The sequence below is a fragment of the Oncorhynchus tshawytscha genome, linkage group LG26 (assembly GCF_018296145.1).
Source record: "Oncorhynchus tshawytscha isolate Ot180627B linkage group LG26, Otsh_v2.0, whole genome shotgun sequence".
Lineage (NCBI taxonomy): Eukaryota > Metazoa > Chordata > Actinopteri > Salmoniformes > Salmonidae > Oncorhynchus > Oncorhynchus tshawytscha.
Window position 1 is genome coordinate 21,625,920 of NC_056454.1, and position 25,428 is coordinate 21,651,347.

At 43.9% G+C, this 25,428-nt stretch overlaps 1 protein-coding gene across 2 annotated transcripts in view; it reads right to left on the minus strand.

Moving 5' to 3' along the window:
- Nucleotides 1–797: 797 nt before the first annotated feature.
- LOC112225363 (alpha-1,3-mannosyl-glycoprotein 4-beta-N-acetylglucosaminyltransferase A) overlaps nucleotides 798–25,428 on the minus strand; it is a 53,051-nt gene continuing 28,420 nt past the window's right edge. For both annotated transcript variants that reach the window (XM_042306349.1, XM_024389272.2), the window contains exons 3-17: nucleotides 15,111–15,278; nucleotides 14,425–14,565; nucleotides 10,542–10,675; nucleotides 7,326–7,372; nucleotides 7,089–7,202; nucleotides 6,226–6,301; nucleotides 4,916–5,030; nucleotides 4,431–4,561; nucleotides 4,230–4,337; nucleotides 3,923–3,997; nucleotides 3,580–3,698; nucleotides 2,637–2,715; nucleotides 2,310–2,370; nucleotides 2,025–2,137; nucleotides 798–1,916 (exon numbers count right to left, since the gene is read on the minus strand). In XM_042306349.1, coding sequence (XP_042162283.1) covers nucleotides 1,890–1,916; nucleotides 2,025–2,137; nucleotides 2,310–2,370; nucleotides 2,637–2,715; nucleotides 3,580–3,698; nucleotides 3,923–3,997; nucleotides 4,230–4,337; nucleotides 4,431–4,561; nucleotides 4,916–5,030; nucleotides 6,226–6,301; nucleotides 7,089–7,202; nucleotides 7,326–7,372; nucleotides 10,542–10,675; nucleotides 14,425–14,565; nucleotides 15,111–15,278 — 1,508 coding nt within the window. In that variant the 3' untranslated portion in view covers nucleotides 798–1,889. The remainder of the gene's footprint in view (nucleotides 1,917–2,024; nucleotides 2,138–2,309; nucleotides 2,371–2,636; nucleotides 2,716–3,579; nucleotides 3,699–3,922; nucleotides 3,998–4,229; nucleotides 4,338–4,430; nucleotides 4,562–4,915; nucleotides 5,031–6,225; nucleotides 6,302–7,088; nucleotides 7,203–7,325; nucleotides 7,373–10,541; nucleotides 10,676–14,424; nucleotides 14,566–15,110; nucleotides 15,279–25,428) is intronic.

Here is a 25,428-nt window from a genome sequence, read left to right on the forward strand (position 1 = left end):
AATAAAATAAATGGTGGAACCACTACCCCTGTGTAGCCATCTGTCAAGCAAGTATCATGTATTCTTGTAAGGACCTATATCATTTCAAACCTCCAAGGGCGAGTCAACACCCCCCTATGTAGGGTGAAGGGTTTGGAACAGAGCCATTCAGGAAGTTCTGCTTCATCTCAGATGAGCAGGATTTTAAAGGCACTTGGGTCTGATCTAGCACAAGCCTCGGTCAGCATCTCTGGCTTAAACTTGCTACATCCATTTTTGGAATTATAAATACACACCCATTGATTCGTGAATAATATAACCTCATGAACTTGGTTCAACAGTTGTACCCCCTCAGAACCCAAATAAGCTGGTTTTACTCCAATGTTAGTAAACAAACACTGTATAGCCTTGGTTAAATCTATCATTTTGATATATTGGATGGTCAGTCCACTGTGAATTTGAGAGTGGTTACATTTCTTCAGGCCAATCTCTGCCTTTTATTCTTATTATTTTTTACCAAAACAGAAGCAGGTTCAACATAATGTTTCAATTAAGGGTTCTAGCTTCAAGGACTGTTCTGACATCTCTCATTTTAACTTTGACTGTCTAGGAAAGGTCATCCAAAAACAGACTCTGGACCAGCAGTTGGAGCCAACCTCTATCTGAACCAACCAGCAGACAAGAGAACATGGAACACCAATCTGCACTGTGAAAACAATGATTCATTTTCGGAACAAAAAGAGCAGGTGCAGGCACATATCAACTACCATAGTATAAACTCTTCACAGAATAAAAAATACAAATTCTGACTTTTAACCTCTTGTACAAATTAAGGATTTATTTCAAATAAATTAATTCACCTTCATAGATCATTGTCATAGTAGTAATAATATCATCAATATAGAAATATCCCTTCAGGTAAGCGAAGTCAAGGCCAAAGTCTGATTGGTTTACCACTAAAAGGACATCTTTTAGCCTGGCTTCCTGTCAAACGAAGTAGAACGATAAATATGGTTTCCTTCAGTCACCAAGATTATTAATTTAATAATGAATAGGAATAAACTGTCCCAGACACAGCTCTTAGGTAATGTAGGTTTTTGCCCTAGAATGACTAGGGTTGGGACCGGGACAGGTAGGTTGACCCTAGATCTGCACCTACAGGTTACTTTTACCCAGAGCATTCTTCATCAAGAGATAGTCTGGCAGACCTATCACTTTAAAGATACGGGAACCACATTTTGTTTTCCGCTTTGTTTGCCATCATTCCCTCAAAAGAAGAGCTGAGGAGAAAGGGATAAAGGCAGTTATCCACCACCATAAGATGACTGACACCTTACTTGGTCTATTACTTGCTGTTTAGCAAGAACACAACAAAAAGCAACAGGTCCATGAGGCTAATACACTTCCTTCAGTCACCAGCAGGGGGCTCTGTGGCTCCAGTGAGTGCAATTCCCCAGCTGACCAGACCAGAGTTGGTTGAGAGCACATGGAGCAGTGAGCACCTTCTTTGCACCAGTGTTTGGGTGACATCAGCCCCTCAGGTCAGTCTCTCCGAGTCACAAGCCCTCTGTGTAACACACAGTTACCTCAACTGTCAGAGCTGGGAACGGAATTCTGCAGGACACACCCAATTCCTTCTGATACTTTAAATGTCTCTTTTGTACAGTAGTATTCACATTTACGCAAAAAGATAGAGAAGGAGAGCAAGAGTGAGAGCAAGTGAGAGAGAGCAAGTGAGCAAGAGACAGATTGAATGAGAGTGTCCTCAGACAGAAGCCCTGAGAGAAGTGGCTCTGGTGAGCTCTGAGGATGTCACTGCTGGTTGCCAGAGGGCCCCTGGTCAGCAAGTGTTAGGCGCGTCTGCGAGCACCCCGGGGCCGGGGGCCTGGATTGTGGCCCCCTGCCTTATGTCAGCCTGGTAGCTTTTTTATGTGGATCTACAAAGAGACACAGGAACACAGACATGTCACACACCTGGGTACATAGAACAATAGATACATTTGATAAAAGATTAAAAGACAGATGACGCTGTGTGATTGGCTGACCTCGCTGAGGATGGCCCAGACAGCAGAGTCTTTGATGACAGAGAGACGCAGCGCCACCACCGGGTTGAAGGAGGCGTCTACAGCCCCCTCTGCCACACCCTTCTCAAACTGACCTAGAGAGCGCGAGAGAGAGTGCGCGAGAGAGAGAGAGAATAAGAGCTGGGATTGAGTTTGTACATTGTTGATCAGTCTGTGGCAGGAAGAATGCGAGTGGGTAATGTGATCAGGGTGCGTTCTGAGTAGAGAAAGATAACAGGACAGGAGGGTTGGTGCAGGTCCACTCACCGATTTTGTAGTAGCGGTCTTCAGTTCGCTTGTACTTCTCTTTGGTCTTTGGTCCAGTTTCCTTCAGACAGACATTTTGGGATTATTTGTGTAAGGTTCTGCATACACTAAGTAGAGAGCCTTGTTAACGCTAACATACAGAAAACTACACACTGTGCTCATCTCCCGCCTCCTGCACTGATATCGATTGGAGCAGGCAATGCTCATGACCGTGTCAATAACCAAATCAATACACATTGAGTGATCGGTCAATAAACCAAATCAGACAAGTGCCCTGCCTCTGTTTACACATCATTGCATACTGTCATCTGAATGTTGTCGACTTACCAAGAAGGGCAGTATCTCTACGGTGGTGTTCTCTATCCTGTCCCCAGGGTGTTCCTGGTTCCCACTGCGGAACAGGAACCTGCCAATCACACAACACCTATTAATGCATATTCACGTCCCATGGCACACTCATGAATACGCATACCCACACCTTCCTTACACGCAGCACTGTCCTGTAACACAATGTGCTGTGCTTTTAGAACGACATCTGACAAGTCTAAACTAAGCCTGAGGCAGCAATGGCACACGAGCACATTCACCCACCCTCCACTTAAGCTGTTAATGAATCTTGTCACACATCACATGGCTAACAGGTGCAAATCAAGCCCAGACCCCAACACTGGAGAGAGGTCACCGACTGCTATGAACAGAAACACTGCACATGAAACTGATGAGTGGTCTCTCCTCCTGTCCCTCTGAAGCTCCCTGACTTCTAACACCTCTATAGCCTCTTCTCACCTAGCCCCTTCTTCCCCATCCCCTCACCTAGCCCCTTCTTCCCCATCCCCTCACCTAGCCCCTTCTTCCCCATCCCCTCACCTAGCCCCTTCTTCCCCATCCCCTCACCTATAGCCCCTTCTTCCCATCCCCTCACCTATAGCCCCTTCTTCCCCATCCCTCACCTATAGCCCCTTCTTCCCCATCCCCTCACCTATAGCCCCTTCTTCCACATCCCCTCACCTATAGCCCCTTCTTCCACATCCCTTTCTTAGCCCTTCCTTTCTCCCCCCCCAAACCATTCCGCTCTTTCTTTCCGTGAATCTCTCTCCCTCTCCTAGGAGGCAGTCCTGGGAATTCTTATTTTAGAACACTCATTAGCACACTGAGCCCCAGAGAGACAGGCACGCTAAAGCTTGTGGAAGAGTGTGTGACACGACCTCCCTTTTCCCTCTTGTGTGTGCACACACACAAAGCGTGCGTGCACACAAACTCCCTTACTCACCTCTCTATGCTGACGGGCCTGTCGAACTTGAAGAGGACGTAGTCTCCAGCAGTAGGGTTGATGGCCCAGAAGAAGTCTTCTCCTAGGTAGGTCTTGTCCAGCGTGTGGCCCTGGTACACCTACACAGCACAACATTAGCTAAATGCACTCAAAACCTTTCAGTAAACTTCTCAAATAATTATACAAAGCAAACTTTTAAAACGCATTTCAAAACACTCAATACCGGGCATACTACCTTATTGAAATAAAAAGCCAATAATGAAAACATGCGTAAAAAAAGAACAATATACATCTTTCAACTCATAAGGCCAAGATAGAAAGTTGTGTTTTAAAGGTGATGTACCTTGAGAGACGTGGACACCTCAGCAGGCGGGTTCACGTGGATTTTATGGAGCAAGGGTTTCAGGAAGTCCTTATCCTAAACAGGAAGAGGAAGTGAGACACCAGCAGGGACGACAGGAAGTGGTCATACCGGGGGGTGGGGGGAGAAAGAGTCAGCATGGCCTAGTATAATGGCCGTGAGTTGGTCGGCTTAGGACATATCAAGGTAGTGATTGGGGGTATTTAGGAAATATGGTACAGGAAATTTGATCAAAGACTTATGCAGGGTGAGTGATCTAGAGGGAGGGTGATAAAGGTTTATGACCCACAGTGAGTTTCTGGATCTTTCCAGCCAGAGAGGAGTGTAGCCCCACATGTTGAAAGAGAGAAGGCCTGAACCGCACACGCAGACTCGACTTCTGCCGCTCACAGTGCTTCTGTAGGGAGAAAGGGTAGATGGAGAGAGTCAAGAGAGTTGATGAAGATCCCACACACACACACACAAACAACCAAACAGGGTGTGTACGTACTGAGTCTTTCTCCGGGTTACACACTTTGACCCAGAGGATGTGGTCCAGTAGCCAATCAATGGGCTTCTCCTTATAGAACATGAAGATAAACTCTACGATCAGATTGAGATCTGGAGCCTGGAACATCTTACCTGAGAGAAGGAGAGGTAGATGGGGAGGGAGAGTGGAAAGAGGAGAGAGTGAAACAAGGAGAGGGGGGTATGGGGAATGAGGATCAAGGGAAAGGAAGGTGAAAAAGAGGGGAGGGAGAGAGAAGGAAAACCAGTGGGCTGGCTATTCAAACCATGCTCTGTTTTTTTATACTCCAAAAGTCTCCTGATGTTTGTTGACTTTCTTTCATTTTATCTGACAGTCATTGTTCGTTAAGGGTCAAGGATTCCTCGTTAAGCCCCGGTGACCATTAGTTAAGGACCATTAATTGCTGACTAATAGCTTGTTAGAGGGTTGCTAAATGCCCAGAGTTTGTGTGTGCGCGCGTGCGTTACCGATGAAGCCGAGCTGGGAGAACTCGAGGATCATCCAGTCCTCGGAGGAGAGCTGCAAGGCAAAGTTCTTCATGGTGGCAAAGTAGTTGGGCTTGGCCACAATGTCATCCTCCAACTGGAGGGAGAGAGAAGGGGGGACTGGTGAGCAGGGGTTTGGCCATCACATCTCGTCATCTACTAATCACAAACACGGAACACCACAAGTCTCTCACTAAGCTACTTTCTATAGGCACTGTATGATGTCTACGGCCTACAATAGACTGAACTACACTGTCAATGACAGCATTCAGTACCTCTGCCCACTCCTCCCGAGTGGTGAACACAGGACGGAAGATGAAAACAACCAAAACAGAAGGACAGAAAGAACGACAGAAGGGGTTAATAGAGGATGCGATCCAATGTGTTAATTCATTATACACTGAGTGTACAAAACATTAGGAACACCTTTCCATGACAGACTGACCAGGTGAATACTATGATCCCTTATTGATGTCACTTGTTAAATCCACTTCAAATCAGTGTAGATGAAGGGGAGGAGACGAGTTAAAGAACGATTTTTAACTCTTGAGACATGGATGGTCTGTGTGCCATTCCGAGGGTGAATGGGCAAGACAAAATATTTAAGTGCCTTTCCAATGGGGTATGGTAGTAGGTGCCAGGCGCACCAGTTCGAGTGTATCAAGAACTGCAACACTGCTGGCTTTTTCCCACTCAACAGTTTCCTGTTTCTATCAAGAATGGTCCACCTCCCAAAGGACATCCAGCCAACTTGACGCAAATGTGGACAGCATTGGAGTCAACCTGGGCCAGCATACCTGTGGAACGCTTCGACAGCTTGTAGAGTCCATGCCCCGACGAATTGAGGCTGTTCTGAGGGCAAAATATTAGAAAGATGCTGTTCATGTTTTGTACACTCAGTGTATGTATGTATGTCAAAGGGAGTAGCAGGTGGTATGATAGAAGATGTACAACAACCTGTACAGTATGTCTGATCTTTATATTCACTCAGAGGAGAAAAGGGCTGCCCAACTCTCAGACACAGTATGTTCATCTTATACCAACACAGACTAGCAAATGGCCTCGTGTAATGTAAAGAACACGTCCAAATTGGGCACACCTTGTTCCAAACTACCGGCTTACCAGTGTTTCCGTGGTAACAAACCCTATGATGCTGAAGTATGTTGGTACAAGGTGTACTACAGCTCTGCCCCAGACAAATACCGCTCCTGCCGGGCACATTCCAACAGGTTGCCATGGGAACGCAGGTTTAGTAGGGGCAGAATGTGTGTCTGTTCCAAGGACGTACACACCTGGACATAGTAGACTCCTTTGCTCACAGCATACATCATGAGGAAGGAATAGTCCAGATTCTGCTTGGTCCGCCATCTACAACACAAACACACAATGATGAATCATTTCCTCATACCCGGTTACTAAATAACTGGTGGCTGGAGGGAGCAGGTGTGCACATCACTGCCCGACGAACGGTGTTGGGACCAGCATAAGCGCATATAAACACACACGTGGGCGAGCACTCACCCACACACGCTAATGAGTTGCATTGTTCTTCATTCCACCTCAGCAGCAGGGATTCCAGTGAGCTTCTCAGAAATATTCAATGAGCCAGCAAAAATATAATCAAGAGCTAACAAAGGGCAGCACACAACAAGCACACATCAGACCAATTTCAAACGTGGTTTACCCTCAAACATCAGCTCTCCATCAACCCCCACACATGCGAGAGGGAGCCGCGCGGCAGAGAGAGCGACAAGAGAGAGATGGAGACAAGAGGTTTCCACAGCACAGTCAATGTAAGAGGGTGGGGGGAAGGGAAGGAGATAAGAGGGGTGCAGTTGACCTTGAGCTCACTTTGAGAGATGCCTGTGGAATACTGAGCACCTGGCCCACCCCTTACAGCTCCTCCCACTCTCCTCTCTCCTTCTCACCGTATTGTCAATGGTAATGCCCACCGGATGTGACACATCAACGACAAATACCCAGAACAAATCAATTTTGGGGTGTGAGCAGTGGAGATCGGCTGGAGAGGTCCAGGCGTGACGGTGTGTGGCTGTTATTTGACCGTTTGCCAACGTTTGTCACCAATTGAAGATTAACTTCCTTGGATTCTTTACAGAATCAAATGTTGATAGTTTTACTTTGTGTGTTTTCTTACCTGACCCGCTCTCTGGAGTCTCCAAAAGTCTCCTTGAGTTCTTTGAGATCTGGGTAGTAGCTGGCAGGAGGAGAGATCAGCTCCAACAGACCTGAACTGAACTCTGTAGAAAACCTGGGATAGACACATGCACATGTTGTCATTCTACTTCTGTTCTCGCTAAACCGCCAGGGGGTTTATCAGACAGGAAACATCACAAAGACAGGAAGCTTAAGGACAGGAAGTGATGTCACTCACTCTTTCTCCAGTCCAGTAACCACGCTATGGACGTATTCCGTGTCCATCTGCAAAGACCGAATATAATATTAATTTGCATATCACAGTGCGTGTTTCTATACACACACACACACAGTTGAAGTCAAAAGTTAACATACATTTAAACTGAGTTTATCACAATTCCTGACATTTTAATCATAGTAAAAATTCCCTGTCTTAGGTCAGTTAGGATCACCACTTTATTTTAAGAATGTGAAATGTCAGAATAATAGAAGAGAGAATGATTAATTTGAGATTTCTTTAATCACATTCCCAATGGGTCAGAAGTTATAACATACTGAGTGTATTTGATAGCATTGCCTTTAAAATTGTTTAACTTGGGTCAAACGTTGCAGGTAGCCTTCCACAAGCTTCCCACAATAAGTTGGGTGAATTTTGGCCCATTCCTCCTGACAGAGCTTGTGTAACCGAGTCAGATTTGTAGGCCTCTTTGCTCACACACACTTTTTCAGTTCTGCCCACAAATTTCTATAGGATTGAGGTCAGGGCTTTGCGATGGCCACTCTAATACCTTGACTTTGTTGTCCTTAAGCCATTTTGCCACAACTTTGGAAGTATGCTTGGGGTCATTGTCCATTTAGAAGACCCATTTGCAACCAAGCTTTAACGTTATGACTGAAGTCTTGAGATGTTGCTTCAATATATTCACATAATTTTCCATCCTCATGATGCCATCTATTTTGTGAAGTGCACAAGTCCCTCCTGCAGCAAAGCACCCCCACAACATGATGCTGCCACCCCTGTGCTTCGCGGTTGGGATGGTATTCTTTGGCTTGCAAGCCTCCCCCTTTTTTCCTCCAAACATAACAATGGTCATTATGGCCAAAACATTCTATTTTTGTTTCATCAGACCAGTGGACATCTCTCAGAAAAAGTATGATCTTTGTCCCCATGTGTAGTTTTAAACCATAGTCTGGCTTTTTTAATGGCGGTTTTGGAGCAGTGGCTTCTTCCTTGCTGAGCTGCCTTTCAGGTTATGTCGATATAGGACTCGTTTTACTGTGGATATTTATACTTTTGTACCAGTTTCCTCCAGCATCTTCACAATGTCCTTTTGATGCTGTTCTGGGATTGAGTTGCACTTTTTGCATCAAAGTACATTCATCTCTGGGAGACAGAACGTGTCTCCTTCCTGAGCGGTATGAAGGCTGCGTGATCCCATGGTGTTTATACTTATGTACTATTGTTTGTACAGATGAACGTGGTACCTTAAGACATTTGGAAATTGCTCCCAAGGATGAACCAGACTTGTGGAGGTCTACAATTTATTTTCTGGAGGTCTGGGCTGATTTATTTAGATTTTACCATGATGTCAAGCAAAGAGGCACTGATACATCCACAGGTATACCTCCAATTGACTCAAATTCTGTCAATTAGCCTACCAGAATCTTCTAAAGCCATGACAACATTTTCGGGAATTTTCCAAGCTGTATATAGGCAGTCAACTTAGTGTATATATACAGTGAATTATAAGTGATATAATCTGTCTGTAAACAATTGTTGGAAAAATTACATGTCATGGACTAATAATAATAATATAATACACACACACACACACACACACACACACACACACACACACACAGCTCAAAAAAATAAAGGGAACACTTAAACACAATGTAACTCCAAGTCAATCACACTTCTGTGAAATCAAACTGTCCACTTAGGAAGCAACACTGATTGACAATACATTTCACATGCGGTTGTGCAAATGAAATAGACAATGGGTGGAAATTATAGGCAATTAGCAAGACACCCCCAATAAAGGAGTGGTTCTGCAGGTGGGGACCACACACACACCACTTCTCAGTTCCTATGCTTCCTGGCTGATGTTTTGGTCACTTTTGAATGCTGGCGGTGCTTTCACTCTAGTGGTAGCATGAGACGGAGTCTACAACCCACACAAGTGGCTCGGGTACTGCAGCTCATCCAGGATGGGACATCAATGCGAGCTGTAGCAAGAAGGTTTGCTGTGTCTGTCAGCGTAGTGTCCAGAGCATGGAGGCGCTACCAGGAGACAGGCCAGTAAATCAGGAGACGTGGAGGGCAACAACCCAGCAGCAGGACCGCTACCTCCGCCTTTGTGCAAGGAGGAGCACTGCCAGAGCCCTGCAAAATGACCTCCAGCAGGCCACAAATGTGCATGTGTCTGCTCAAACGGTCAGAAACAGACTCCATGAGGGTGGTATGAGGGCCCGATGTCCACAGGTGGGGGTTGTGCTTACAACCCAACACCGTGCAGGATGTTTGGCATTTGCCAGAGAACACCAAGATTGGCAAATTCGCCACTGGCGCCCTGTGCTCTTCACAAAATGAAAGCAAGTTCACACTGAGCATGTGACAGACGTGACAGTATGGAGACGCCGTGGAGAACGTTCTGCTGCCTGCAACATCCTCCAGCATGACTGGTTTGGAGGTGGGTCAGCATTTCTTTGGGGGGCCGCACAGCCCTCCATGTGCTCGCCAGAGGTAGCCTGACTGCCATTAGGTACCGAGATGAGATCCTCAGACCCCTTGTGAGACCATATGCTGGTGCAGTTGGCCCTGGGTTCCTCCTAATGCAAGACAATGCTAGACCCCATGTGGCTGGAGTGTGTCAGCAGTTCCTGCAAGAGGAAGGCATTGATGCTATGGACTGGCCCGCCCGTTCTCCAGACCTGAATCCAATTGAACACATCATGTCTCGCTCCATCCACCAACGCCACGTTGCACCACAGACTGTCCAGGAGTTGGCGGATGCTTTAGTCCAGGTCTGGGAGGAGATCCCTCAGGAGACCATCCACCACCTCATCAGGAGCATGCCCAGGCGTTGTAGGGAGGTCATACAGACACGTGGAGGCCACACACACACACTACTGAGCCTCATTTTGACTTGTTTTAAGGACATTACATCAAAGTTGGATCAGCCTGTAGTGTGGTTTTCCACTTTAATTTTGAGTGTGATTCCAAATCCAGACCTCCATGGGTTGATACATTTGATTTCCATTGATCATTTGTGTGATTTTGTTGTCAACACATTCAACTATGTAAAGAAAAAAGTATTTAATAAGAATTTCATTCAGATCTAGGATGTGTTATTTTAGTGTTCCCTTAATTTTTTTGAGCAGTAATATATATATATATATATATATATATATATATAGTGAGTTGCGAGTGTGAGAATGCGTTTCCCCACACCTCTCCAACGAAGACGATGATGACACAGTCGAGTTTCTCCTCAGGTGATAGCTTGTCGATGAGCGAGTGCAGAGTCTCGGCCAGGTACGACTTCACTTTCCGCTTTACGGTAGGAATACCCATCACCATGGAGACTAGGCAGAGATGAGAGGCCCAGGGTAAGAACAGGGTCAGACCATAGAGGAAGAAACACAGGCAGAGAACAGGACGTGTTAAATGTGGTAACGCCTAAGTCACATTGTATTACAAGAAAACAATCATTTTCAGTTCATGGAGGGCAGAAGTTCAACTAAGGAAATAGAGAGGGCAAGGGAGATGGGTGAGACAGCAGATTGTTATTCTCCTGGCTATCAGTCCTATTGTATGTGTCCTAAATGGGGAAGAGACGGTTCTGTACCTTAGATGGGGAGATTCACTGAAAACCATACTGGAATGGAAGACTGTATTACAGACATATTACTCCATTTGTATCACACAGACACAATAGGCCCAGGGATCCCTTCGCTGGGAAACAGGGGTGTGTGTGTGTGTGTGTGTGTGTGTGTGTGTGTGTGTGTGTGTGTGTTGTACTCGATAGCACGCCGCTCTTCATTCTCACTGAGGACCACATAAAATGTACTCCCTCCCTCGCTCCCACTTTCTTATTTTAGACTGGAGAGCGTGGGATGTTCGCCTTCCAAATATTCAAATTGTGGGTCAGAAAAAAAGGAAAACATTCTTTCTCCCCAAAACACTACCCATTTGCACCAGGAGTGAGAATGAGAACCGGGAGTAACACAAAGAGTGACTGTAGCACTATGGTACAAAGCCTCACGTGCCTACAGTGTGTGGGTGTTTCATCTCTACTATGGGGCTAATATGGAAAGCAGCTCTAGGACAAACAGGAAAATAAGGGGGAACGGTTGGGGAAGACAATACACAGAGAGACGGAGATGAAAGAGTGGTGGACTGATCTGTGCAGCGAATCAATCCACGTTTTGCTTTGTCGCCCCACACAGCAGAGAACAGCACAGACACAAACTGGACCAGGAAAGTAGGTTGAGTATGAAAGGAGAGAGAGTGGGAGGGAGAGGAAAAGAGACCAAGAAAAGAACGCGAGGCAGAGAGAGCGAGAGAAAAGGAGGGAGAACGAGAGAAGATGGTGAACAAGTGTAAAGGGAAGCTAAAGGGACAATGAGGGGGGAACAAACCATCCCTCCAGTTCTTTCTTTACTTCTCATGCCATCACTCAAAAACCCCCCCCATTATCTCTCAGAACAGAACCCTGATCATCACATCCATCTGGGCCTCCTCTGACAGAAGTAAATGGTGATTGGTGAGCTGACATCTGCACTGAGACAGAATATGGGGGAGGGGGGTCCAGTGTGTCCATGGGTGTATAGTAAGGCCTGGTAGACATAGAGGAGTGATGCGTTTGAGTTTAGATCCTAGACAAGGGGTCATCAACTAGATTCAGCCGTGGGATAATTTTTTTCTTAAGCGGATGGTCAGGGGGCCTGAAAAATGTAATTTTCGGAGCTAAGAAAACTTCGGTGACAAAATAAAACCACCCGCGGGCCGCTACATGGCAATCACTCATTCCCACACAATTATACAAAACAATAGACAAATTTACCTAAATAACACCTGAACACATATGAATAGATGTTCCCTATGAGTCATGCCTAAAAGACAGGCTGGAGAGAATCACTCCTACTCCCATTCTCAGATCTTCGTCATTTAATTCCTCTCTCCATTTCACTCTCTGCATTCTGATGTCCCAATTTGCACTGCTATAAATAACCTTAATGTCCCACACCCTCACAAAGAGAGAAATTGAGGAAGAAAACAGAAAGTGAGGGAGGATAGAAAATTAAATAGACTTACTGAGAGGGGGGAGATTGAGAGAGGAGGGCAGGTAGGGCGCTCTTGACCCGAAACCAAGTTATTGTTCACTTGGTAGATACTAACTGAATTGTTAGATACTACTGCACTGTCGGAGCTAGGAAGACAAGCATTTCACTACACCCGCAACAACATCTGCTAAATACGTGCATGTGACCAATGAAACTTGATTTGTCAGGAGAGCAGCAGAGCAACAAGTTTCCATACAGTATGACATGGCATGTTGTGTTAGCTAATCTAAGTTTATCCTTTAAAATGGCTAATTGATCATTAGAAAACCCTTTTGCAATTATGTTAGCACAGCTGAAAACTGTTGTTCCTAATAAAGAAGCAATAAAACTGGCCTTCTTGAGACTATTTGAGTATCTGGAGCATCAGCATTTGCGGGTTTGATTACAGGCTCAAAATGAACAGAAACAAATAAAATTATTCTGAAACTCCTCGTCAGTCTATTCTTGTTCGGAGAAATAAAGGCTATTCCATGTGAGAATTTGCTAAGAAACTTAAGATCTAATACAACGCTGTGTACTACTCCCTTCACAGAACAGCGCAAACTGGCTCTAGCCAGAATAGAAAGAGTGGGAGGCCCCGGTGCACAACCGAGCAAGAGGACAAGTACATTAGTGTGTCTAGTTTGAAAAACAGATGCCTCACAAGTCCTCAACTGGCAGCTTCTTTAAATAGTACCCACACAAAAAAACACCAGTCTCAACGTCAACAGTGAAGAGACGACTCCGGGATGCTGGCTGTCTAGGCAGAGTTCTTCTGGCCAGTGTTTGTTCTTTTGCCCATCTTAATTTTTATTGGCCAGTCTGAGATATGGCTTTTTCTTTGCAACTCTGCCAGAAGGCCAGCATCCAAGAGTCGCCTATTCACTGTTGACGTCGAGACTGGTGTTTTGCGTGGAGTATTCAATGAAGCTGCCAGTTGAGGACTTGAGGCGAAGATAATTGTATTTGTCCAAATCGAGCTAAGTACATATTATTGCAAGAAACGCTCAAATAAGCTAAGAGAAACGACAGTCCATCAATACTTTAAGACATGGTCATTTGATCAGGAAAATGTCAAGAACTTTTAAAGTTCATGTGCAGTCGCAAAAAAAAAAGTGCTATGATGAAACCGGCTCTCATGAGGACCGCCACAGGAAAGGAAGACACATCAACATCAACTGTTCAGAGGAGACTGCGTGAATCAGGCCTTCATGGTCGAATTGCTGCAAAGAAACCACAACTAAAGGACACCAATAATAAGAAGAGACTTGCTTGGGACAAGAAACACGAGCAATGGACATTAGACCAGTGGAAATCTGTCCTCTCTGATGAGTCCAAATTTTTTATTTTTGGTTCCCACCATGAAGCATGGAGGTGGTGGTGTGATGGTGCTTTTCTGGTGACACTGATTTATTTAGAATTCAAGGCACTCTTAACCAGCATGGCAACCAGAGCATTCTGCAGCGATTGTCCTACTAAGCAGATGGGATGGCTTATCATTTGTCTTTCAACAGGACAATAACCCAACACACCTCCAGGCTGTGTAAGGGCTATTTGACCAAGAAGGAGAGTGATGGACTGCTGCATCAGATGACCTGGCTTCCACAATCACACCGACCTCAACACAATTGAGATGGCTTGGTATGAGTTGGAACGCAGAGTGAAGGAAAAGCAGCCAACAAGTGTCCAGCATATGTGGGAACTCCTTCAAGACTGTTGGAAAAGCATTCCAGGTGACTACCCCATGAAGCTGGTTGACAGAATGCAAAGCTGTCATCAAGGCAAAGGGTGGCTACTTTGAAAAATCTAAAATATATTTTTGATTTGTTTAACACTTTTTTGGTTACTACATGATTCCATGTGTTATTTCATAGTTTTGATGTCTTCACTATTATTCAACAATGTAGAAAAATAGTAAAAATAAAGAAAAACTCTTGAATGAGTAGGTCTCCAAACTTTTGACTGGTACTGTATGTGAGCGAGCAAATGTATGTGTGTGTATGTCTCACCTCCAGTGCGGCCCATGCCCACCTGGACAGCGGGGTGCAGACTGCCCTCATTGTTGAGCAGGTGAGGCATATGGTGGTAGATGTTCGGCACCTGAAGGGGCTTCCTACTGGCCAGCTCCTTCAGCAACTTCTGTGTCTCATCTGCCATAACAATACAAGAAGGAATCAGAGTTGGTAGAATGGTTGAGAATCATAAAGTTACAACTGGTAGAACAGTTGGTGGTGGTGGTGGTGGGGGGAGTTAGAGCTTCATGGTCATTTTACTTCTAGTCCAGCATTACTAAAGGGCTGGGTAGGATGGAGATGGACCACAGCCAGAGTGAGGGGAAAGAGGAGAACTGAATGATCCAGTCTACTCAACCTGAGTTCCCAATTAGGAAAAGGGGGGAGATTCAGCTTGCATGTTTCTTTATGTGGGAGTATATTGTGATCAGTGACCTGAAACTAGTGAATGGAGATCCATCCTGTGTGTATTGTGTGCTTGTATTACTATCTTTGTGGGAATCGGAAATCCCAAGTCCCCACAAGGATACTAAAACAAGGAAAATTCCCATCCCCACGAGGACAAAGGCTATTTTAAGCTTAGGGGTTAGGTTTAGGGTTAGGGAAAATAGGATTCCTAATGGAAATCAATTTTAGATCCCCACAACGATAGTAAAATATATTGGGTGTGTGTGTGTGTGTACCTGAGAAGTTGATGAGAGCGTCCTTGCTGCCGTTGGTCTCAGCGATGGCCCGTCTGAACTGCTCCAGGATGTTGTTGAGCTCTGAGGAGCGCTGCAGGGTCCGGTGCTCGGCCACACGGAGGCGCTCTTTCAGGGCATGGAACTCCCTCTGGTACGCTACCAACTTCTCTATAGGGACAGAGAGGGGGGGGAGATAGAGGGGGGAAGGATTAGTTATCCTGCTCTTTATTCCAACATTAATCTCACTGTGTCCCAGCGTAGGCTAATAGTCATGCAACAACTTCGAATACAAAATAGAGCATTAAGTGTTGTAAGAATCTTTACAAACTGTGGGGGCAGTATACGTCCCCCTTAGTGCTGTGGTAGTAGACAGTGGTGTCATATCTAGGAAATACTGAGTGTTATGAGAAACCCTGTTCTTGGTATTGTTATCTGGACTGGTGCGAGGAATGAGAAGATTGAGGAGAGGTTGTGGTCAGAAAGGAGGAAATTGAGGGGGGGTAATTTTACTGAAATTAACCTCTGCTGTTTGAGGTTAGTGATGCAGTGCTCATGCCTGGGTTTTACTGAGAAACCAGCCTGTTACACACGGTCTTTGTTTGCGTGCATACACAAGTGTGCATTTATATAGTTTGTTATTAAGGCACACGAAAGTTCACATGTCAAGAAAGCATTTCTGCCACAAAACTCTTATTTTTTAATTTTTTAAATGCTTATGTTCAAAACGTCTCCTGTGAAGTCTTGCGACATACGCCTAGTTTCCTGAAACAGGTCACATATGTATGCGTGTGAAAGTGCAAAAGTGCCGTTTGATGTGTCTCAAACCCAAACTCACTCCCCAACCCTCGTTCTCCCTCCTTCCCCGGTTGTCCCCCTTTAACCCCAGAGAGGAAGCATGTGCAGGGGAACACCCAGGATCAACAGTAAGTGGCATCACTAAGGAGGAAATGCTGAAGAAACTGCCGGTTCTGAGAAGGAGCACACAATGAGAGAACACACCACTCTAACACAGGATCAAGTCACTCAGTCTCCTGGAGTTATTCAGTCTCTGATAGGATCAATAACACACCCCTACACCTCTGTTGACAGTGAAGAAAACTCCCCAAATAAAACAGGCTTTATGATGTGCAGTCAAAATCACTACCACACATAGGCTACTAGCAACATGAACCACACACTCCTAAAATGCCGTTGATGACTTTGTCCGCACCTACTTCCTACTGTGACACTGACCTCGTGTGTGTGTGTGTGTGTGTGTCAGACCTCCATACCCCTCACTGATTCATGCTGCTGACGGTGTGTTCATGAGTGCTGATGAGGTACTTGTGCAGTTTTCGTGTGTGTGACAGTATTTATGTGGGTGGCTGAGTTAACTTGACGCTGAACTGTTCTCACTACCTCTCTCTCTAAGTGTCCTTCATCTTGAGAACCAGGCATCTCACCAAAGTTCATCAGGTCAATTGATTTTCTCAAACCATTTCACAGCAACACCCTGTATATGGATAGGAGTTCCCATACAACATGTTGAGAAATAAAAAAAAAATCAATCAAGACATCCATTAGTGCTTTGTTTGGTGGCTCATACCCATTATAGAGTAAAAATGGAGAATGTGTGAAGTGGAAAGCAGTTGACGTGGCGTGCGTCTGAGTGACTGTCTCCCAGTTGGAGGTGCACCTACAACCTCCTTGCCATGCCACAATGCCTTGCGGCTGTGATCTTTCTGCCTGGAGCACGGCAACACGTTTCTAAGCTACTTTCTTAAAGTAGGTCAGCCGTTCCAAGAGGGAGAGACAGAAATCTAGAGAGAGAATGCTGAACACAGAACAGAGAAGAGCAGTCAAATCATAGTGTCAAAGCCACTTATTCCCAGGTTAATACAATGGAATGTCTCCATCTCATCTGATGTGGAGGTGAAAGCTAAATCAACTGACCGACAGCACGAGTCAATCCCTCTGAGGTTAAAACACACAGCATGAACAGGTTGCCATTGCAGAAGACACAGGTCACACACACTGCAGTAGTTGTGGTTATTGATCTCTGATCGTGTTCCCGAGTGTAGTGGTGTGTCGATCCAGTGCGGGCTGATCTGGTGACGCTATAAGGGATACAGCCTATACACGCTGCCGAAGAGAAACCACCTCCCCACCACACACACTTCTACTGTTTCAGCCTCCAAGAACAAGACTCCTGACAGAGCTTAAACCACAGCCCTAAATCTCTCTCACCTTGGACTGGATGGTAATACCGTATTTTACAATCTACCGGTATTGATGCATGGACCGATTTGGGTTTCTACTTTACCCTTACCGGTATTTTAATGTTCGATTTGTTAAATGTGATATGCCGTGTGTAACGTCAATTTTTATTGTTCACTCCGCTACGTTAGTCATCCCTCTCTCGCTCTCTCCATGCCGCTTTCCACACAGACGTAGCCCCGTCCCGTCACTCAAGGACCGCAAATTGTTGCTTTAACACGAGGGACTTGTGTTCAGTCTACATGGTCAATGCAGCACAAGCAGCAATGTTGATGACTACGATGCTGTTTCCACTTCGCTTCTTAATATAAATCCACTAGCGACTATATTTACACTAGCTATTTTGTATTTTCTTAACATGATTTCGCTAAAACTTGCTATCTAATAGATGTACTGAGTCAGAGCAAACTTATCTAGCTAATACAGCCTGAAACCAGTGCTGGTGTCGGCCTAAATCATCTTTCCACAAACATGCTATCTTCTAAATCAAAATAGGAATAGGCAAAGCATGAATATGTTGGCTACTTGAAGATAAATTTAACGTAGCTAAAGATTATAGGGTCCCCTAGAAAACACACCCTTACTTTGGTTCCTAACCCGTCACAATAACTTCTCCCTTGCATTTTGATTTGTTGTCATGTCAGGTGAAATAAAATAAAAATGTTGAACACTTAACTTGTTGAGTGTAGGGGGCAGTATTTTGATGTTTGGATGAAAAATGTACCCAATTGAAACTGCCTATTTCTCAGGCCCAGAATATGCATATAATTGTCAGATTAGGATAGAAAACACTCTAAAGTTTCCAAAACTGTCAAAATATTGTCTGTGAGTATAACAGAATTGATATTGTAGGCAAAAACCTGAGGAAAATCCAACCCGGAAGTGGCTTCCATTTTGAAAGCTCCCTGTTCTATTGCATGCCTTACCTCCATTTAAAGGGATATCAACCAGATTCCTTTTCCTATGGCTTCCACATGGTGTGAACAGTCTTTAGAAATAGTTTCAGGCCTTTATTCTGAAAAATGAGCAAGAAAGATCAGATCGCGTCAGTGGATGGCTGGGGGCCAGCAGCGTTTTGCATGCGCCAACAGAGTGGAGTAGACATTTTCTCTCCCTCTCCTATTGAAGAAGCTACTGTCCGGTTGAAATATTATCGATTATATATTGTAAAAACAACCTGAGGATTGATTATAAAAAAACGTTTGAAATGTTTCTACGAACTTTACGGATACTATTTGGAATTTTCATCTGCCCCGTCGTGACCACTCAAGCCTGTGTATTCCTGAACATAACGCGCCAACCAAATGGAGGTATTTTGGATATAAAAATAATCTTTATGGAACGAAGGGAACATTTATTGTGTAACTGGGAGTCTCGTGAGTGCAAACATCCGAAGATCATCAAAGGTAAGCGATTAATTTTATTGCTTTTCTGACTTTCGTGACCAATCTACTTTGTTGCTAACTGTTTGTAATGTTTTGTCTGCTGAGAGAGATGTCCTTACATGAACGCTTGGTATGCTTTCGCCGAAAAGCTTTTTTGAAACCTGACACGTCAGGTGGGTTAACAACAAGCTAAGCTGTGTTTTGCTATATTGCACTTATGATTTCATGAAAATTAAATATTTTTAGTAATTTAATTTGAATTTGGCGCTCTTCAATTCAGCGGATGTTGATGAAAATGATCCCGCTAACGGGATGGGTGCACCAAGAAGTTAAGTGCCCACTATATATTTATATTCTAAGTGTAGAATTAACATTCTATTTCCATGACAATAGTTCACCCAAGGATGTGTTTGTAGTCACTCTGGAGTGCGTAAATTCGAAGCATTCTGCTCTCGGAGCGTTTAGAGCACACACTGGACGAGGAGTAGGGTTGATCTGAGCGTTTAGAGCACACACTGGACGCTCTGGCCGAGGAGTAGGGTTGATCTGAGCGTTTAGAGCACACACTGGACGCTCTGGCCGAGGAGTAGGGTTGATCTGAGTGTTCAGAACACACACTGGACGCTCTGGCCGAGGAGTAGGGTTGATCTGAGTGTTCAGAACACACACTGGACGCTCTGGCCGAGGAGTAGGGTTGATCTGAGTGTTCTGACCTAACAAGGGCAGTCAAGCATCCAAGCTAACTGGCTAACGTTGGCTAGCTACTTCCAGACAAATGAGAGAACTCACAAACCATTTTACTTACCACGTACTCCAACTGCTTACCACGTCCCTCCGGTTTTCCCCTTAAATAGGAACTGTTATATAGAGCATTGGTGACTAACTGTGATGTTATAATTTAATTATGTTTTTTTACCGACGTTTACTGACACCGGTCATATCCAACCAGGTTGTGCGCTCTGGTACACTCAGACAAGAGTGCTCTGAAATCAGAGTAGATAGCCAGAGTGAATTTATGTGGCAGTGTAGAAATGATCTCAAATGAGTGCAGAATATTCAGAAAAAAATGTTTGGGTTGAATTGAACAGTTTAAACAATCACGCACTACTCAAAGCAAATTCAGAACCATTATTCAAAAACATAAAATAGTCAACAACAAAAAAAATACTGACACATTTTGCCCATATTGTGAGCCCTACTCTCACATGCCCATCTTTTGCAGTAGTTGTTTTGAAAACATTAAGCAAAGGTCAAATGGTTACGCTTCTCAGAATCTCTCCCCCTCCTCCGTGCACACAGTGGGAAGAGTAAGTGAGTGGCTCGCTCGCTCACACAGCAGCCAACAGCGAGATGAAGACAAGCAGATCATTTTATAGCAGGAATCAACATAATGCATAGGCTATTACTGTTGACAGAATAATGGTTTTCGAACAAAGACATCTGCGGAACCGTTATTTAGGCATTTTTCGGTATATTGTCCCAGCTCTACTTCGCACTCACTCCATCTCTCACTCTAATCCCCCCCCACAGATGTGACATGGTTGGCGTGTGCCAGTAATGCCCTCTCGTGTCACCATGCCAAAATCCTTTGCCCTTTCAAGGCTGGCGCACACACAAACACTCAGTATCCCGCCATCTGTCCCTGCTCCTTCTACACTTCTCACCCTGCTCTCTGTCACCATCTTACATCTCCCTTCATCCACAAACAAATGCTACACCAGCCAATGGACTTGTGTACTATAAAATGAACATCACCCAGGCATGACCATGAGTGAGAGGAAATTACTGCATCACTGTGAAGCATGGTAGTTCCATATTGCTGATTGTGTAAGATCAGAGACAGGCTAAATAAAGACACAGAAAGAGAGCAGTAGGAAACATGTCCACTGTTCAGTCAGGCAGCTGCATTAAAGGAAAGTGGTGGTGTGTGTGTGTCCAATGCTGCCCATGTAGTCAATAGGAGACAAGAAAAAGCCTAAAACTGACAATTGTCCCGTTAGTGAGGAATGCAGAGGCAAACGGGAACGGGAGGGATGAATGAAGAGCAGATGACCTGGGAAGAGGAAGATCATGAGAAAATGGAGCGTTAGTGAGGCTGAGGGACTGTGGACACTTGTTCTTGTTTATCAAGAGTTGAGACCAGTGTGTATAAAAATGAACACATTTGGGATGGAAAAACACTGTCTAAACTTAAAATGACTTAAACCAGATATAAAGTACAGTGCCTTCAGAAAGTATTCACACCCCTTGACTTTCTCTACATTTTGTTGTGTTACAGCATGAATTTCATAATGGATTGAATAGAAAGTGTCACTGGTCTACACACACACACGTCAAAATGGAATTATATATTTAAAAAAAAGCTGAAATGCTGAAATGTCTTCAGTCAATATGTATTCAACCCCTTCGTTATGGCAAGCCTAAATAAGTTCAGGAGTAAAAACTTGCTTAACAAGTCAAATAATAAGTTGTATGGACTGTGTGCAATAATACTGTTCACCTTGATTAACCTTTTCATGCACAAGTTCCAAAAATATCTCTAACCGTCACCCCTGTGTGAGTTCTCATGCACGTGATGTCAGGATGCTCTCACTTTTCCAAAATATGATTGTTATGCAACAGGATAGTTACCTGTGCTGCCCTCAAACCAAGGCACACTGCCTGCTAATTATCTATAGGCTGTTTTAAACTTCTCAATTTCAAAATATTTTCTAACAGTTTGAATTGAGGTGTGTTCCACCTTCTCGTTAAATTCACATAAGTTGCCCATTTCACCGTTGCAGACAATTTACGTTTGAGGCTTTACTGGAGATGGAAAACTTCTCTTCAATGAGAGCCTAAGCACTTCCCCAGTGTTTCCCCAGATCAAGTGTGAAGACATTGCGCATCTCTAGGCAGAACAGGCCGTGCACAAAAGTTTCCCCCCAGCACATTTTCTGCCTGGCGCCCGCATTGCCTTCAGGGTTGTTTTCCTTACAAATTGGACTTGAACACATGTGCATTCCTTTCAAAAGTAAGTGGCTTATTTTCTGTATATAGTGTAGTCGTTTCTGCTGTAGCACACACGTATGTGTGGATCATAATGTATTTACTGGTTTTATTCACCTTTTCAAGTACTGGTGACAAAACATGCATTCTGATTCTTGCATAGATTGCAGTGGACACAGGACACGTGTGCAAAACACTGAGTGTTGTAATGATTATGATGAGCTAATGCCAAGCTATTTAACAGCTGTGTGTGGCACCATGTTTGCTGATATCATACAATGCATTCTGGTTGTCACTTCAGCTTCTGTCAGACCAAAGATGTTATAACAAGGGATAGTTCACTTGACTGACTTATGGTGCTTTCAAGTCAACTGAAAAATCATGACGTCAATGATCTTCAGGTTGGTACGTCGACAAGCTAACATTAAAGCAGGAAGCACCAGTGACTCAGCCAATAAAGTGGTCAGATGACACGATGCTAAGCTACAGGAATGTTTTTCTAGCAGAGACTGGAATATGTTCCGGGATTCTTCCGATGGCATTGAGGAGTACACCACATCAGTCACTGGCTTCGTCCCCACAGTGACTGTACGTACATACCCCAACGAGCTAAATTACTTCTATGCTCGCTTTGAGACAAGCAACGCTGAAGCATTTATGAGAGCATCAGCTGTTCCCGACAACCCTGTTCACTCATGACTGCATAGCCAGGCACGACTCCAACGCCATCATTGAGGCCTTCCACTTGTCATCGGCAAACTTATCACCAACAACGACGATGAGACAACCTATAGGGATGAGGTCAGAGACCTGGCAGTGTGGTGCCAGAATGACAACCTATCCCTCAACGTAACCAAGACTAAGGAGATTATTGTGGACTACAGGAAAAGGAGGGTCGAGCACGCCCCCATTCTCATCGACAGGGCTGTAGAGGAGCAGGTTGAAAGCTTCAAGTTCCTTGGTGTCCACATCAACAACAAACTATAATGGTCCAATACACATCAAGTCAGTCATGAAGGCACAACAAAGCCTATTCCCACTCAGGAGACTGAAAAGATTTGGCATGGGTCCTCAAAGATTTCTACAGCTGCACCATCGAGAGCATGACTGGTTGCATCACTGCCTGGTATGGCAACTGCTCGGCCTCCGACCGCAAGGCACTACAGAGGGTAGTGCGCATGCCCAGTACATCACCGGGGCCAAGCTTCCTGCCATCCATACCAGGCGGTGTCAGAGGAAGGCCCTAAAAATTGTCAAAGACTCCAGCAGCCCTAGTCAGACTGTTCTCTCTGCTACAGCACCTGGTGGGGTATATACAGCCCCCAATTCCAGCTTTAGTTTTTTTGTAGGAAGTAGGTTAAAAAAGGTTTGGTTAGCTAGTGGACCCAGCTAAAAGTAATCTATAGAGATTTGCTAAAATGTCTAAGACATTCTGAAATTACATTCTTAAATTGTCGCAGTAGCTGCCGGCTGCACTGAGCCTCCTAAAACTACGAAGCGGGGGGGGGGAGAGAAATTGTTCCTGGGGCATAGAGTTTCTCTTTATCTGGTAGTAGGCTAACTTAACTCCAGAACATAGTTGTAGCCTATGACATAGTAATAAATCAGCAAAAAATGTTTCATATGGGCTATGATGGGAATAGATTATGAAAAAGAATCAGGTCATATGGTTAAAAAAAAAAAATTTTTAAAGTACCATCTAGGCTAGGGGGCGTTATTTTCACATCCGGATGAAAAGTGTGTCCAAAGTATACTGCCTTCTCCTCAGGCCCAGAAGTTAGGAAATGCAAATTAGTAGATTTGGATAGAAGACACTGAAGTTTCTAAAACTGTTTCAATTGAGGTCTGAGTATAACAGAACTTATTTGGCAGGTGAAACCCCGAGGACAAACCCCAAAGTCCAGGATTTTTTGTTTTTGTTTGTTTTTTTGAGGTCACTTTACAATGGGTTTTCTATGTGGATCTAGATTTCTAAGGCACTTGGCTTGCAGTTCCTATCGCTTCCACTGGATGTCAACAGTCTTTAGAAATTGGTTGATGTTTTGAAGTAGGGCTGTTCAGAATGAGGGTTGAGTGTACTGTTGTGGTTGGGGCGCACGACCTGAAAGTTCGCTCCACTTTGTTTATCCTGTCTTAAATTTGATCGGTTATTGATGTAAAAAAATACCTAAAGTTGTTTGAAATGTTTGGACAAAGATTATAGGTAACTTATTAGATATTTTGAATTCATGTTGCGAGAGTTGGAACTGGTGTTTTTCTGGATCAAACGCGCCAAATAAATGTACATTTTGGAGATAACGACAGAATTAATCTAACAAAAAGGACCATTTGTGATGTTTATGGGACATATGAGTGCCAACAGAAGAAGCTCTTCAAAGGTCAGGCATGAATTATATCGTTATTTCTGAGTTGTGTCGCGGGATGAAATATGATTGTCTGTGTTTGTTTGATGGGGCGCTGTCCCCAGATAATCACATGGTTTGCTTTCGCCATAAAGCCTTTTGAAATCTGACCGTGGCTGGATTAGCAAGAAGTTAAGCTTTATTTTGACATATTGCATGTGTATTTTCAAGAATGTTAAATATTTACAATTATATTTACAATTCGCTTTCACTGGATGTTGGTCAGGTGGGACAAAGTATTAACTTAAGGGGGCTGAATAATTTTGCACGCCCAATTTTTCAGTTTTTGATTTGTTAAAAAAGTTTGAAATATCCAATAAATGTCGTTCCACTTCATGATTGTGTCCCACTTGTTGTTGATTCTTCACAAAAAAAATACAGTTTTATATCTTTATGTTTGAAGCCTGAAATGTGACAAAAGGTCGCAAAGTTCAAGGGGGCCGAATACTTTCGCAAGGCACTGTATATACACACACACACACACACACACATATATATACATATATATATATATATACATATATATACATATATATACATATATATACATATATATACACATATATACATATATATACACATATATATATATATATATACACATATGTATATATATATATACACATATATACACATATATACATACATATATACACACACACATATATATATACACACACACATATATACATACACACATATATACATACACACATATATACATACACACACACAGCTCAAAAAAATTAAAGGGAACACATAGCGTCAACATCAACTTCCAGTAGACACGCTCAACTGTGTTGTTTACAATACACTAAAATGACCTAATAGTATATACACTACGTAGTATGTTAGTTTGGGTATTCGAACACAGCTATGCTGTTATAGCAACAAACTGTGCTTTTGTCTTGAAGCTAAAATGTAATGAGCATAGACAGAAAATAAACCCTTTAATTGTCTGCACATACATGCATGTGATTTGTTGCATTATTCAAGAGTAATATGGTTTGGTTGCGTTATTCAATAGTGTCATATGTTTCAGAAGGTTTGTCATTGAACAGTTTGTGCTTACTGCTGATCAAGAATGCCATGTTGTCAGCCACAGCGAAAGGTAAGGCAAGGACCTAAAGTGAATTGAAAAGTAGAATTTTTCACCACCCCGCTCCTCAGACTCTACTTCCTATCTCGTAGCAGGAATAGGGCCTAAGCTTCTTTTACAATCCTCCAGCAAAACGAGGCCCGCCATGCATTTTTCAAAACACGTTTCCAAAGCTCAGATTCCAAGAA